General features: G+C 44.3%; 2 protein-coding genes and 1 non-coding gene across 5 annotated transcripts in view; all 3 read left to right on the top strand.

The window, feature by feature from the left end:
• The window catches only part of RBBP5 (RB binding protein 5, histone lysine methyltransferase complex subunit), a 46,957-nt gene extending 36,087 nt beyond the window's left edge, over positions 1–10,870 (top strand). Inside the window, exons 8-14 of one of the 3 annotated variants that reach the window (XR_004900704.1) lie at positions 64–217; positions 315–386; positions 1,363–1,480; positions 2,881–2,950; positions 3,344–3,573; positions 4,337–7,006; positions 8,982–10,867. Coding sequence is in view for 2 of the 3 variants with exons in the window: in XM_028530681.2 (XP_028386482.1) it covers positions 64–217; positions 315–386; positions 1,363–1,480; positions 2,881–2,950; positions 3,344–3,573; positions 4,337–4,528; positions 8,982–9,010 (865 nt within the window). In the remaining variant the exon portion in view is untranslated. Of the gene's footprint in view, positions 1–63; positions 218–314; positions 387–1,362; positions 1,481–2,880; positions 2,951–3,343; positions 3,574–4,336; positions 7,007–8,981 lie in introns of all 3 variants that reach the window. The other 2 variants (XM_028530681.2, XM_028530682.2) reach the window with 2 other exon arrangements.
• On the top strand, positions 6,484–6,587 carry LOC114512197. Its single transcript, XR_003685777.1, has one exon. It is a non-coding gene; the product is annotated as a U6 spliceosomal RNA (small nuclear RNA).
• A 455-nt stretch (positions 10,871–11,325) lies between the features above and the next one.
• On the top strand, positions 11,326–14,407 carry TMEM81 (transmembrane protein 81). Its single transcript, XM_036015476.1, has 2 exons — positions 11,326–13,208; positions 13,271–14,407. The coding sequence occupies exon 1, from the start codon at positions 12,405–12,407 to the stop codon at positions 13,188–13,190; it is 786 nt and encodes a 261-aa protein (XP_035871369.1). The 5' UTR covers positions 11,326–12,404; the 3' UTR covers positions 13,191–13,208; positions 13,271–14,407.
• Positions 14,408–14,666: the final 259 nt, after the last annotated feature.

The following is a 14,666-nucleotide window of genomic DNA, read 5'->3' as shown; positions in this document are numbered from 1 at the left end:
TGTGATAATTCACGACCTGGGCTCTGGTTCTAGTTTGCTTCGGGTACTTCCTCTGTCCTTTAGGACCCCGTGGAAGAAATGCTGTTTCTCTGGGGATGGAGAATACATAGTGGCAGGTTCGGCCCGGCAGCATGCCCTGTACATCTGGGAGAAGAGCATAGGTAACCTGGTGAAGATTCTCCACGGGACGAGAGGAGAGCTCCTGCTGGATGTAGCTGTGAGTAGAGTGAGAGGTTGCCTTGTTACTTAGGCAGTTACAGAAACATCTTGGGTTCGTTCTTAGAACTGATTGTTCTTTCCTTCATCAAATCTAGTGGCATCCTGTTCGACCCATCATAGCTTCCATTTCTAGTGGAGTGGTATCTATCTGGGCACAGAATCAAGTAGTAAGTATTTGGTTTAATTGCTTCGAAACTAGAAACTCTTCTTTTTTTCAAAGAATTTTACAAATAGTAAGCTAAAATTACCTTATTTACTTTTTTTGCATATGATTCTTGTAACCTAATTAAATAGGCTCAATGCATCTAGCTTTGCTTTATTTTGGCAGGATGATCTTGGGCCATAGCCAGTTTACAGCGGGCTTTGTTATGTTTTTCCACTTCTTATCTGAGAAAGATTGTTGTTTTGCTCTTCTTATTTTCGACTCAGTTTATGTTTTATATCTTGGTTTTATTTTGAACGCCTTTAATTATATTTGTAATCAGTCTACTTATAAAAATCAAACAGTCAGGGCACATGCCTAGGTTGCAGGCTATGGCCCCTAGCAACCGCACATTGATGTTTCTCTCTCTTTCTCCCTCCCTTCCCTCTCTAAAAATAAATAAATTTAAAAAATCTTTTTAAAAAATCAGTCAAATATATAAAAGATTTGAAGATATAGTACCCTAGAATTTCCTTCACTTACTGCACTTTTTGGATTACAAACAATATTAGTTAACCCCTTGGAGAATGATTAATTAGCAGCCCAGAAAATGTGTAGAACTCTGATTATTCTGCTGTTTTTGCCCTTTGGGGCAGTATGGAGAAAGTCTGGGGTGGAGGTTTGGGTTTGGGGTTACTGCCTCAGTGCAGAAGAAGAGTAAGTTGGAGTTGGAGTTGCTTTTACCTCAGAGTTACATCTTAAAATGATCAAAGATGGCAGTTTTTTGTGAAAGAACTATAGTTAATAATAACTTGGGATGTTTACAATAGAAATATCTTAATATAGTAAAACCTGTAGACAATTGATTTTTGTTATCCACCAAATTCAATCTCAGACTTCTAAGTAGCTTTCATGTTCATGTCATCTTTCTGTCATTATGTCTAGGTTACTGACTGTCACTTTCTTAAATGGTCACATGGTGTATTTTGTTTGTGGCGTAGGAAAACTGGAGTGCCTTTGCACCAGACTTCAAAGAATTGGATGAAAATGTAGAATACGAGGAAAGGGAATCAGAGTTTGACATTGAAGATGAAGATAAGAGTGAGCCGGAGCAGACAGGTAATGTTGCTCAATTGCGGACAGTATTTCCCAAAGGAAAAATGATTGTTTTATTCATTCTTAATTTGTGTCGAAAATTTATTTCATCACTTAGTCTAAGATGTCAGTTTTTGTATTTTATTTACTTTTAAGATTTTATTGATTTATTTTTAGAGAGAGGGGAAGGGAGGGAGGAAGAGTGGGAAAGAAACATCGATGTGTGGTTGCCTCGTGTGCACTCCACTGGGGACCTGGCCCATAACCCCAGCATGTGCCCTGACTGGGAATTGAACTGGTGACTCTCTGGTTCACAGGCCTGTGCTCAATCCACTAAGTCACACCAGCCAGGGCTGAAATGTCACTTTTTTTTAGTTGACTAAGGGCTTACATGGGCATTATTACTAGGGTTCAACAGATCTCGTAACATTTCACTTTGTATTTCCTGACGAACTACAGATGATTAAATGAGGATTTACCTGTAGCACTTAGCACAGGTCCCACACAGGCTGGGTGCTCAGCTGTGTCATGTGCTGTCACATCTTTGTCAGTGAGGTGAAGGCAAAGAGCGCGGGCTTTAGCGTTATACTGTCTTCAGAAAAATACTTATTCTTTAAGCCTGAATGTTCTCATTTGTATAGTAGTGGTTATACTAAAACCTTGGTTTTAGGGTTGTGAGGGATAAATGAGCTACTTCACCTGAAGCACTGGTACAGTGCCTAGGTGTAACAGGCATTCTGTTCTGATGATAATCTTTGATATTTTTATCTCATTGATATTTTATATCAAGGAGACTCCTTGAGAATGAAGACTTGACTTTTTGCCTCCGTGGCACCTGTCTAACACAAGGCTTTGTATCTAGTAGGGGTTTGTGTGTGTGTGAATGCTTAGTCTGCCCACTTAGCACTGTCAGTGAGTAATTAATGCCACTGGTCACTTTGGTGGTGCTGGGAATTAGGTCCCTCTTTTGTAATTCTAGATAACTTACACGCCCCCTGTGTTTTAGGAAGGCCACCAGGGATGCAGCATGTGCTGGATTGTATTGGTATCATTGGATTATGTTCTGTGAAGCCTTCCCAAACTTTCACATAAGCTGTTCCTCCTTCCCATCTATTTAGCACTTGTTGAACATACCCTTACTGTAGTACTTGTTGAATTGAAATGATCCATCAATGTCTGTCTTCTCAGTTAGACTGTGATGCTTTTACTGAAGAAGTGTTCCCAACTTCTTAGTCATCACTGTGGTCCCAGTGTCTCTCTAGCACACGGTGGGGATTCAGCACACATTTGTTGAATGATTACGTAAAATGAACTGTTTGGTCTTCCTCCTTTGTGTCTTCTGAACTGCAGTGCATAAAAATCACTGAGCTGGAAGTAAAAGCCGTTTTGCATTTGCACACCTCTGCCGTGTTTCTGTCCTGCAGGGGCTGATGCTGCTGAAGACGAGGAGGTGGATGTCACCAGCGTGGATCCTATCGCTGCTTTCTGTAGCAGGTGAGCCACCGGGAGGGCTAGGCCTCTGATGCCCCTTCTTGTGCTCCTCCTCGTCTCCGGTGTCATGCTTCTCAGCGCCCCACGGCAGGCCCTTGAGTCCCGTCTGCTTATTAGCCCAAGAGATGGGTGCTTTGTTGTACAAGAAACCCCCTCCTTCCTCCCCTGACAGAAATCTTAAACTGAAGTAGTTTATTTATGCTATTTAATTTTACTGATGATTTTGTTAATCATGTCATCTGCTTTTCTTTCATTCTTGTTGGCTTTCTTAAAGTTCTAGATCCATCCATGTTGCTTATGGTTAATATAGGTGATTCTGTCCTAGAGGAAGGGCTATTGTTTTAAGCAACTGTTTCCTCTTTTTTCCAATCCCTTGTCTGATCTTGTTCCAAATAGTGATGAAGAGCTGGAAGATTCAAAGGCTCTATTGTATTTACCCATTGCCCCTGAGGTAGAAGACCCAGAAGAAAATCCTTACGGCCCCCCGCCAGATGCAGTCCAAACCTCCCTGATGGACGAAGGCGCTAGTTCAGAGAAGAAGAGGCAGTCTTCAGCAGATGGGTCCCAGCCACCTAAGAAGAAACCCAAAACAACCAACATAGAACTTCAAGGAGTGCCAAACGATGGTAAGAGCCGCGTCTTCTCTCTGTTGCCCGATAGATACCACTTTTTACTCTCCAGCACAATCTGGTAATTTCCTGTTTCTTCGATTTTACCTGAAAGGAATTTTCCCACGAGTTGTTTTATAGTGCTTTACAACTTAGTAATGATTTCATGTGTTTTCACTTCCCGTCAAAACGGGGAGACTCTGCCCTCGGTACTTTACCTAAGATGACAACACACGAGTCTTCTGACGTCTGGCTCCGAGTTTCTGCCAGTGTGCCACCATTCTCACCCTGCCCCCACCCACGATCTAATTAGGTGGTAAAGTACTAGTCAGACCCGGACAGTCTTTTCTTTCCTCCTACCTGCTTCTTGCAGTCTGACTCTGGAAGCCTTTATAACCCCGTGTTTTGAGTCAGGGTTCTTACCCTGGTCTCTCTAGTTTCCAAAGCCCATTTCCTTTCTGTGCTTGCGCGACGTCGTGGCCGTGGGCATTCCTGTTCTGCCGTGGTGTGTGAAGTATCAGCGTGTCCTTCAGCTGCTCGTTCGGTTTAGAGCCACTGTGGCTTGGTGCAGACCACGTAGCCAAGCAACTGTTTCTTAACAGCCATTCTTCCCATAGTTTCATAGGTAATAAACAAAGCAAAATTTCCTCCTTGTATTAGTAGATCTGGGACACGAGGGCAGCACACTTTGCTCATGGATACGTGGCATGCCATGCGCTTAGTTGGGTAGTGGGACTGGCGGTGTTTGGATTCCTTTCCATGCCTGTCTGTCCTTTCACAGAAGTCCATCCACTACTGGGTGTGAAGGGGGATGGCAAATCCAAGAAGAAGCAAGCAGGCCGGCCTAAAGGATCAAAAGGTAAAGAGAAAGATTCTCCATTTAAACCGAAACTCTACAAAGGGGACAGAGGTTTACCTCTGGAAGGATCAGCGAAGGGTAAAGTGCAGGCGGAACTCAGCCAGCCCTTGACAGGTAAGGACACATTGGGAGCGCTGTCTGGCTTGCTTTGTGGCCTTGCTTTGTACGGCCCCTGACTCCGTTTACCTGTAGCATTTTTTCCTTCCTTCCCTCCATTTTTCAAGTGGCAGATTTTCTCTGAGTTTTAAGCTGCCAATAAGGACAGGCTAAACCATATTGGCTTAATTCAGTGGCTTTCAACCCTGAGTCCCCAAATAGATTTCAAGAAATCTACATTCCCTTGATATTAGAAGCAGAATATTGTGGGAATATTTGTGTGGGGAAGATGCCTATACCTTTAATTAGAGTCCTGTTGGGATCCACTCCTTGGAAAGGAATAACAGCCCCTGGTTTAATTCCCTCCTTCATTTGTGTTTGCTCCCAGATGTTTTGCCTCCAATGAAAGAGCCGTACAGTAACCAGAACCATCAGCTTGCTTTGTATATATAGCCCCCGACTGTTAAACCGTAGCATCTCTTCTCGCTCTTTCTCTTCAGATTGTTCAAATCCCAGAGCCTTTTGTCCCTCCCAGTAGTCTAGAGGCAATAATGACATTGATGGTAGTACCTTCATGATAAAAAAGAAAATTGAGGTGTTTTGTTTTTTAAAAACAGAAGGAGATCACCAAAAGGACAGAAACTGCCATCTCTATGTAGCTCTTTAGAACCTAAGCCTTTGAAATTTACTGAGTTTTCTGACTTTTATATGTTGAGGGATTTTTATTGGGGATGGGAGAACAATTTCAATTTTTTATCAAATATTTGTGAATGTAGGCAGATTCCATTTTTTGTTATATAGAAACTTTTTGTTATATAGAAGCACTACTTTAGTTAATACTATACTCTCAATATTTTTGCAGCTAGGTCAATAGACTTAAGAGGCCAGATTGATAAAATGTGTGGTTGTATTCAGGTTTTTCCCACTTGCTTTAAAATGTTAACGTTTTCCATGAACCCACATGAGATGCAGTGCACTGGAATGCGGAGCAGAAGTCCTTGTTTATGCCTTTAGTCAGTCAGTCACCAGGCGCACGGATCCTCCAGAGGAGCTGAAGCAGACTCAGTCGCGCATTAGAGTATCCTGCTTCGACTAGTTAGTTCAGGTTTTCAGCGGCCGGCACCGGGCCGCTGAGCACACCACGTCTTCGGCAGCAGCGCCGGTGGTGCTCCAGTGGTGACCCGCCACCGCCTCCACGTTCAGTCCCCGCACGCCTCCGTCTCTGTGCTTTAAATAGTCTGAGAGGGTTCTCTGGGTGTTGCCAGCAAAGACTGCAGATGGGTAGTTGACTCGTTAAATAAAAATGATTCTTTCAGAACCCATTTCTTGCACAAGCTGATGCTACTACAGAAGAAATGTAGTTTAAAGTTTAAGTAGATCTTCCTGGCCCAGATTGCTGAAATGCTTCAGGGTAATTTAAAATGTGACCACACTTCTTGAATTAGTTGAAATAGTCTACGACATAGTCTCCTAGTTTCTTCAAAAGCTGTCTGTAATTAATCATTTGCTTTATAATAGTAAATATATAGTAAATAAACCATTTAAAGCTTTCAAAGCTCACATTTCTCTTTATACACTACAGAGATTTCAGCTTTTAATTTTAGTTGATGTGGACACCAACAGTAACTAAATATCTCGGGCATTTGCCAGACTGGCCCTCTGTCAAGGGTGCTGTGAGGTACTGTCAGGTTTACAGCCTGGAGCACGACCGCCGTGCAGTTTCTCAGCTGTGCTTCAGAAGTGTCTAAAAGAGTCAAAGTCAGCCCTGACTGGTATGGCTCTGTAGGTTAGGCATTGTCCCGCAGACCAAAAGGTCAGCAGTTTAATTCCTGGTCAGGGCATGTGCCTGGGTTGCAGCCCAGGTCCCTAGTTAGGGGTGTGCTGGAGGCAGCTGATTAATGTTTCTCTCTCTCTCTTCCTCCCTTTTCCTCTCTCTCAAAATAAGTAAAATCTTTCTTAAAAATTTAATTTGGGTGCTTGTTTCAGGAGCACATCTACTAAAATTGGAATGACACAAAGATTAGCATGGCCCCTGTGCAAGGATCTCACACACATCCCCAAAATCAGTTCAGTCTGAGGGTTATATACAAATATAAGAGTTAAGGTTTTGTGGACCTTCCCTCCCCTGCAATGCCCTAGTTTTGCACTACAGCTGAATTGTTCAAGGGCAGGATTATAGGTGTAGGTTGTGTTATTGCTCAAGATATCTAAATGACACCTGTCTGTTAATATCTGCAGTTGAGCAGTTACTGAAGACACTGCAGTAAGCCCTGACAAAGCTGCTATAGTGTTTCATATTGCAGCAGGACATTATGCATTTCAAGGGAAGATTGGAAGACACATAGGCCACTATAGAAATAATCTGGCTATCTGGAATCTAGGGCTACAGAAGATTCTTTCCTATCAAACAGCTCATCAGTATTGGATAGCACCCGTGGACCAACACCCATGAAGACACACTTTCTGTAATGAGGGAGGATCCGTCAGTGAAGTATGGTGAGGGTGACCCTGACCTTGGGACTTTTTGGAAAGGCCAGATCAACATGGCACCTATCAGGTTCCCCACAATTACCTTATTAGATACTCTCCAGAGGACAGTCCTCAGATCGGAAACTTGAGGTGTGAGCAGGACCACCAGTGCCTTGGTTGCCCTGTGACTGCTCGAGGATTGCCCAAGAACTAGCTAGGACTCTTCGGCAGCAAACATCCTCAGTAGCCAGTGTGACACAGTTGTGGTCTGTCAGCGTACGTGTGATGTGGGCATGAAGGGGCTGGTGTGCACTTGGATCTAGTGGGGGCAGCAAAGGCCACGATGAGCAGAGACACCGCCTCTGGGGGCGCACAGGCACCGGGAAGATTTCCCCGCGGGCTTCCACTGTCCTCCTGCTGCCGGCCCAGAGCACCTCCCGAACCCGTGATTGTTCTGAACGCTTGGTATTGAGGGTTTTTATTCCCTTCTTCCCTTTTTAAAAAATGATCAGTCAAGACTAATTTATGAATCTCTGTTAAACTCAGACAACCATTTGGATATTCTTTTTTGTTCTTTGTGATTTTACTAGCTGACCAAGGTAACATTTAAAGATCAGGGTCTGGTATTTTCTAAGGCCACCCCGGCTTGGGCTGCTACTGGGAGGTGTCAGTAGCAGCTGCTCCTCATGAGCCTGTGTTGCAGATTGCCTTTCTGTTGCAACTAAATAGCAAGTGTCCTTGGAGCAGACCAGCCTGGAGGCCTTCTGTTGTGCTGCTGTTTCTGTGTATCTTGTCTGCCTCAGTGTGATTGCTCTGGTTTGTTTTGGTTTTTGTTGTTGTTGTTGTTGTTGTTGTTGTTGTGATTTAGGCTTAAAATGTCAATGTTGTATTCATTTTAAACTGTTAGAATGTGATTGGTTAGGGTACCTGGGAGGACAGTCAGCAAAACTCACCTTAAACTGTTAGAGGCATGATAGTTGTTGTGGTGTAGATTCTTCTATAAGATTTTTAAGAAATAAACTCCGGAGGTTAATTATTATGTTTTTTATTGAGAGAGATCTGCATTACAAGTGCTTAATAAACTTTATCTCACTGAATTACATAAAGTTTAAGTTTGATTTTTGACAATACAGCATCTATGAGAGTTTGTGATTTCAGTCTTATTCTCGGCAGATGGGAATATGTTTTTATTGCCATTTTTCATTTTTGCTTTAATTTTTGCTTTAAAAATCATATTAAAGGCAAAGTTTATAAATGGGTATTTTTCTTTTATAACTTGAGCAATTACTTTTTAACCATTTTACCTCCAAATGGCATGTTCTCTTCCACTCCCAATGATACCCGGGGGAGTTTCCTTCACCTTGTTCTCTTTTTACGCTTCCCAGTCAGTAGTTCACAGCAACCCATCTAAGGGTGTCCTTCAGAGGTTGAACAGCTTCTGTGGAGTAATCAGGAAAGTGTTCATTTGATTTTACTGTTGAGGATCTTATTTATTGATCAGTTGTTGGCACATAGAAATATCAACACTAGTTTCCATTAACATTTCACCATACTTGGGATTCTGAAGTGATGAGAACGTCCCTGAAGGAACAGGGGTGTTTGGAAAGGGGTGTTAATCATTTAGGGGCTAGTCACCCTAATATGTGAGAGATTTGCTATGTAATGCCTTAGAATTAATTCCCTTCACCTACTGCACAATTCGTTAACACCTTGGAGAATGGTTAATTAGCCACCTAGAGAACGTGTAGAACAACTGGTCGTTTCACCTTTTTTGCCCTTTAGGGGGCAATACTGAGAAAGTACGGGGTGGAGGTTTGGGTTTCGGATTATGCATCAATGAAGAAGAGTAACTGGGAGTTGGAGTTGGTTTTAACTTAGAGGGGGATTCCTAGCCCATGTGTGCTTGTCATGCATCATCCAGCATCTGTCAGTATTTCTGCTCTGGTCAGTAGCTGGTTTAAGTTGATACTAAAGGAAATCTTTTTGTGTCTGATCTTTTTAGCAGGGGGAGCGATCTCTGAACTGTTATGAAGATCCTTGAAGTGCTTCGCTTTTTCCCACTTTTCCATCATGTGGCTTCTGGACACTGTTCAGTCCTTTGAAATTGACTTTAATTTAAAACAAATGCCTCTGCTTCACCCAGGAGGTGGAAGGAGTGAATTTTATGTTTGAATGAAGAAGTGAATTATGAAAGAAGAGTATACGTACGTCCCTTCCCTTTCAAGCATAAGTCCAAATAGGCGCTCAGGAAGGAGGATTTGTGAAGACATCAAGTGGGAGATGGACTCATCTAAACGTCCATACTGAGTTGTGTTGCTGGAGAAAAGATACCTGTTTTGCTCATCCAGTTTTGTCGCACCCAGCACCATTCTGACCTGTCACTTCCTTTCTCCTGTCTGCCTTCTGTCCTCGGTGCATGTCCTTGAATAATTTGTTCTGATCTGGAAGTCTGCTACCAATATCTTTGGAAAACTTCTTTTGCATATTTTTCCATTTTGAAATGTACCCTGTCACCAGATACCTCCTGTATTTCCATATTGCATACAAAGGATGCGTAAAAAGAAAGTGCTTGAAACATTTGAAATTTTTAGGAAGGAAAGAAAGATGAGAAAGTCCGTCCCCCCTTCCTAACACACCCCTTGTGCTCACCTGGGCCGTGAGAGGGGTTTTGTTTTCCTTTGGCTGCACACTTCCTGCCAGTGCTGGTTCGTTCTCGTCAATCATGGTTTTTTGAAGGTGGCTGGTTTCGTCCGTCGCCAGCAAACAATCATCAGTAGTTCGCGTTGCTTCACGCGTGCTGGCCTCCGCGGATGAAACCAGCCAACCCGTCTCTCAGCGAGCTTCTCTTGTGTGGGGGTGGGGGCTCTGCGCGAGGACTGACGCACAGCCGTTCCCAATCACAGCAGCAGCAACCACGGTTCAAATCACAGATGAAGGAACAAATTCTTTTTGTCGTTGCTTGTGGATAGCTGCCCTTCCACCGGTCATCGAGTTTCCCCCTCTCGTGTCCACGCTCCTTTTCCTTACGACATGTTTCAGTCACTTCCTTTCTGTGAAAGGTTGCTTAGCTTTTAAAATTTTTTTTTACATTTTGCTTTTGCTGTTCTTCTATATAAAAAATAGATTGGATGGATGTGTACATTAAGTGTTGGAAATTCTCTGAAAACCAGCGTAAAGAAACCAGTGTGGGGAGGGCTCACTAGTTGTCCAAGGAGAGCTTCAGTTGACCAGAACTTAGCCTGGCTCAGCGTTTTCAGAGGAGAGTTGAAACACTGCTTCTCGTGAAATCTCTGCCAGCTGGTGGGTGCTCCTGTCGGTGGCCAAACAGTGGATTGCCTTTTGGATTTTAGGATAGAAATCAAAGTAGAACACATCAGTGAGAGCCTCTTTCTCCTATTCCATCTTTTACAACAAACTATTCAGTAACTGAAGACCTCTTCTTGAGTCTGTTGCAACATATCTATATTTTTAGCTGCCACTACTTTTTTTTCAAATGCTTGTTCTGTGAATTTCTCCTCATGTTCCGTCTCCCACCGTGGTCGAGGTCAGTAGGTGGCTCACCAACACTTCCGTCTGCAAACATCACTCCCATTCCTTGTCTCTCTGCTGTGGCGCTGCTGTAGTGTACAGACTGTGTGATACAAAGTTCCTGGCAGCGGCTCCTAATAATTATTTATGCCTTTAGACTATTTTTCAGCTCATTAAACCTCAGTCCATTTCAGTTTGATTTTCTCAATGTGTACAATACAAGCATATTCTCTTCTTCCCTTTTGTCATCTCCCCTTTTGTTTTTTAATGTTCTGTAGTTTTGTACAAGACAAGACTTAGCCTTGGGTATTTCTTGCTGAAGCTTTAATGCCTTGTCAATAAAATCGGATGTTTATTAAAGAACAGGTGTAGACGCTTGTTTGTAGGCACTGACCACTTCCTAAACTCACTGCCACTTCGCTTTGCAGGACAGAAAAGGCAGCTTCTGTGCTGATACAAGACCACCTTTGCGGACATGCAGAGCTGGGAGGGGTAAGGGATGGTCAGGGCGTCCAGGTTCCTGCCTCTGGACATTACAAATAAACAATTCAAACAAAAGGTGGTACATTGAAAAGATTGGGATGATCTCTCTTCAGATTTTTAAGTTCAGTGTAAGTGTGTGTAACTGCTCTGTCGAGGCCCCGTGCCAGGAGGCGTTCTGGAGGTTGTGAAACGCAAGCAGAGCTTCCTGCCTTCACGGAGCTTTCTTAACCCGTAAGTACAGTCAGATTCCTCTTCGCTAGCCTTTTTTCCCAGTAGATTAAATTAACTTCAGAACCCATTGAATACTATCTCATAAACAATGTTTCATAAGATCTATTTAAGTCTTCGCTTTTCATCATCAGATCTGAGTGTTTATGTATTAATCTTTCCTATTGTGTGACTGAGAGTCTGTCTTTGACATCATAGCTGTTTCATAGCAACGCTGGCCCCAGCGAAAGAGCAGGGTTCCTCTGTTCTGTAGAGTGAAGGGGATAGGCCAGGCCGAGAGGCAGGGACAATTGGGCATCCTCTCCTGAAAATTTCTTTGGTGCCTTTGGGAGGGAAAAGTGCCTAGAAGGTGGACAAGAGCTGCATTTAATACTGCCTACCTTGCTGACAAACACTTGGGTTCTAAAAGGGCTGGAGGTCCTTGTCTTCATGAACTTGCATTTCTATTTGAAATTCCTTACACACGAGCAGTGGTTCACACTTTCCAAAGTACTTTTATGTGCACTGTCATTTGATATTCAAAATGACCTTCCTGAAGCAGGAAGGTTTTCATTTACAAAGGAGGAATCAGAAATAGAAAATTCAGGAAGGGTAAGTCACTTACCTTCTGGTCCAGAGTTTCTTAATCCATTTTGTAGAAGGATGAGGAGCATTGAGAGTCAGTAACTTAATTCAAGTTAATCTTCCCTCTCTCTTTTTAAGACTTGTTGTTTGATTTCTTACTTGGTTAGATTTAACTGGGATTTTGAAACCCTTTAAATTAGATCCCACAATTTGGTGGGTGGGGAAAGAGGGAGCAAAAGCCTATCTTCAGTGCACTTGAGGTAATTTGGAAATTCACTTTAGCTTCTAAAATCTGCCTCTTTGTCTTCCCAAGAGGTGCATTTACATTCAGTAAAAGGATGTGGAAAGAATGAAGACCGGTAAGGGGTCATGAACTAGCAGAGGTGGGAAAGCAGCAACACTGTGGCTTTTCCCCTCGCCCTGCGGCCGCACCTGTTCATGAGGATTGGACTCCGGTTTATTGAGTGGCAGTGTTGTATTGGCAGTGGGTGCATCCTATCCTTTGATTGTGAAGGATATCTCATGTTGAAGGAACCGAGTTCCTTCGTTCCTCAGTACTGGAGAAGATTCAACTGGAATGCCTTGGGCTGCTGGCTGAGGGTGGCGAAATGTCTGCTGAGACATGAAGATTTTGGCCGTTAGTTTTATCCTGGGAAGTCTGGCGTTGGCATTCCATTTGCCCTTGGTGGTGACTTTACCTAAAACACTGGCCATCCCTAAGAAACTGCAAGAAGCTGTGGGGAACGTGACTGTAAATGCCACCACCTGTACTGTCACCTGTGGCCTCGGCTACAAGGAGGAGACCATCTGTGAGGTGGGCCCAGACGGAGTGAGGAGGAAGTGTGAGTCTCGGCGCCTGGAGTGTCTGACCAACTGGATCTGCGGGATGCTCCACTTCACCATCCTCAGGGGAAGGGAGTTCGAGCTGAGCTGTCTGAGTTCAGACATCCTGGAGATCGGGCAGGAAGCTTTCCGCTTCACCTGGAGACTCGCTCGGGGTATCATCTCAACTGACGATGAAGTCTTCAAGCCCTTCCGCAGCAGTTCCCACGTCGTGAAGTTTGAATCTGCCCAGGAGTATGACTCTGGGACCTACCGGTGTGACGTGCAGTTGCTAAAAAACTTGAGGCTTGTCAAGAGGCTCTATTTTGGGTTGAGGGTCCTTCCCCCCAACTTGGTGAACCTGAATTTTCATCAGTCCCTTACTGAGGATCAGAAGTTGGTAAATGAGGGCCTGGAAGTGAATCTGGGTAACCATTCCAGGCCTTACCGCCCACCATGGAGAAAGAAGGTGGCTATAGCCTTGGGAATAGGAACTGCTAGTGGGGTGATGGGCAGTGTGTTGGTGAGCGCTGTCTTGTTCAGGGGCCTGAGGGTGACCAGTAGCAATGCCAGCCGGGAGACCTAACGGGCCTTGCTCTTGAGGGCTGGCTGCCCAGGCCGCGGGACTTGGCTGCTTAGGAAGCCAGGCTAGATATTGGGGGGGAGGGTGTCCTGGCTGCCTAACTGTGGATCCGCTGAGAGGGGGGGCTTCCAGGGCCAAAAGAGTGAGTGGGAGATGTGGAGAGGGGGCTACATCGTGGTAGCCATGGGCAATAATCTCTCACTTCTTGTGTCCAAGATGGATCTCTTCCTGAACTTCCCTGCCCACTGGGTGCCCAGGGGACCTGACTGCAGGCACCTCCCCTACTGCCGGGAAGACTTGTGTCCCCCAAGCCTGCGTCCGTGTTCTGTGCTTCACAGCATGTAAGCCCCCCTCCTCCCCCTCCCTCCTGAGCAGCATGCTCACACAGATGGGTATATTAATAATAGCTTTTCTAGTGAAAACATTTTTTCCTCTTCAATAAAAATGAGAGTGGCTATATGGAGACATAATCCTTTCTGTTCTTTAGTTAAAATTTTCTGGAATTCATTTAAATTGTCTCATAATCGGTCTGGCTTTTGTTTTCCTCAATTTCTTAGAACAGAGTTTGAACTAACTGCGTTGTATGGGTCATAGGCCCACGTGTGCCCGAGCGAAGGCTAGCAGTGACGCCTGACTCAGTATGGAATAGATCATCATTAAATGTTGAGGGTTTATCGTCCCTCCCCATACCCCCGGGTGGATCCTCTGTTCAGTGTTACATTGATTTCTGGCAAAACACTGGCATCTTTATCTGATAGGTTTCCCCTGAAAAGTTGTTGGCTTGCTCCCTGCTCCTCTCCTAGCTCTGTCAGTACCCCAAGGCCAAGTGTTGTCAGTTTCTTACAGTAGCCAGGACCCCTGAAGGGAGGTCTAGTACCTTCCTCCATGGGAAATCCAATCTTAAGACCCTCAGAGGCCATTCAGACTATGTCTGAGATCGTTGGCTTGTGCGTCCGTCGGGGGAAAGGCTCTTGGCCACCAGCCAAGCTAATTCTGAGAGAATTATAGCACTTCGTCCCCTCGCTTTTCTCTGGCTATGGAGGAGGTGGCGGAAACGAAGACTTGGGCCAGTGGTTCTCTTCTCCAGCTGTGTCTGGCCCACTTGCGTGAGCTTTTGAAATACAAGACTCCTGACCCCAAGCCTGAAGGTGCTAATTCAGTTTCAATTATGGCCAGTGGATCTCTATGGTTTCCTCCACTTTTAATTTTTAAAAATGTCAGACCCATAGAAAAATGGAAAGAAAGGTTTGGTGGCACCCATAGACCTCTGCCTAGAATCATCAGCTTGGAACATTTTGCTACGATCTTTAAATAATCCTGGTTTTACGGAGCCACTTGAATGCTAGTCACAGACATTGTGACCCTTTAGCCCTAGGTCATGCTCACGTCTGCCAACAAGGGCGTCCCCTGCATAACTGCAGTGTCTTCGTCACATCTAAGAAAACAGACAATTCCCTAATCCGACATACGGTTGACTTT

This window comes from Phyllostomus discolor, chromosome 14, assembly GCF_004126475.2.
Source record: "Phyllostomus discolor isolate MPI-MPIP mPhyDis1 chromosome 14, mPhyDis1.pri.v3, whole genome shotgun sequence".
Classification (NCBI taxonomy): domain Eukaryota; kingdom Metazoa; phylum Chordata; class Mammalia; order Chiroptera; family Phyllostomidae; genus Phyllostomus; species Phyllostomus discolor.
The sequence above is the reverse complement of the archived record's forward strand: the minus strand, read 5'-3'. Positions and strand labels throughout refer to the sequence as shown.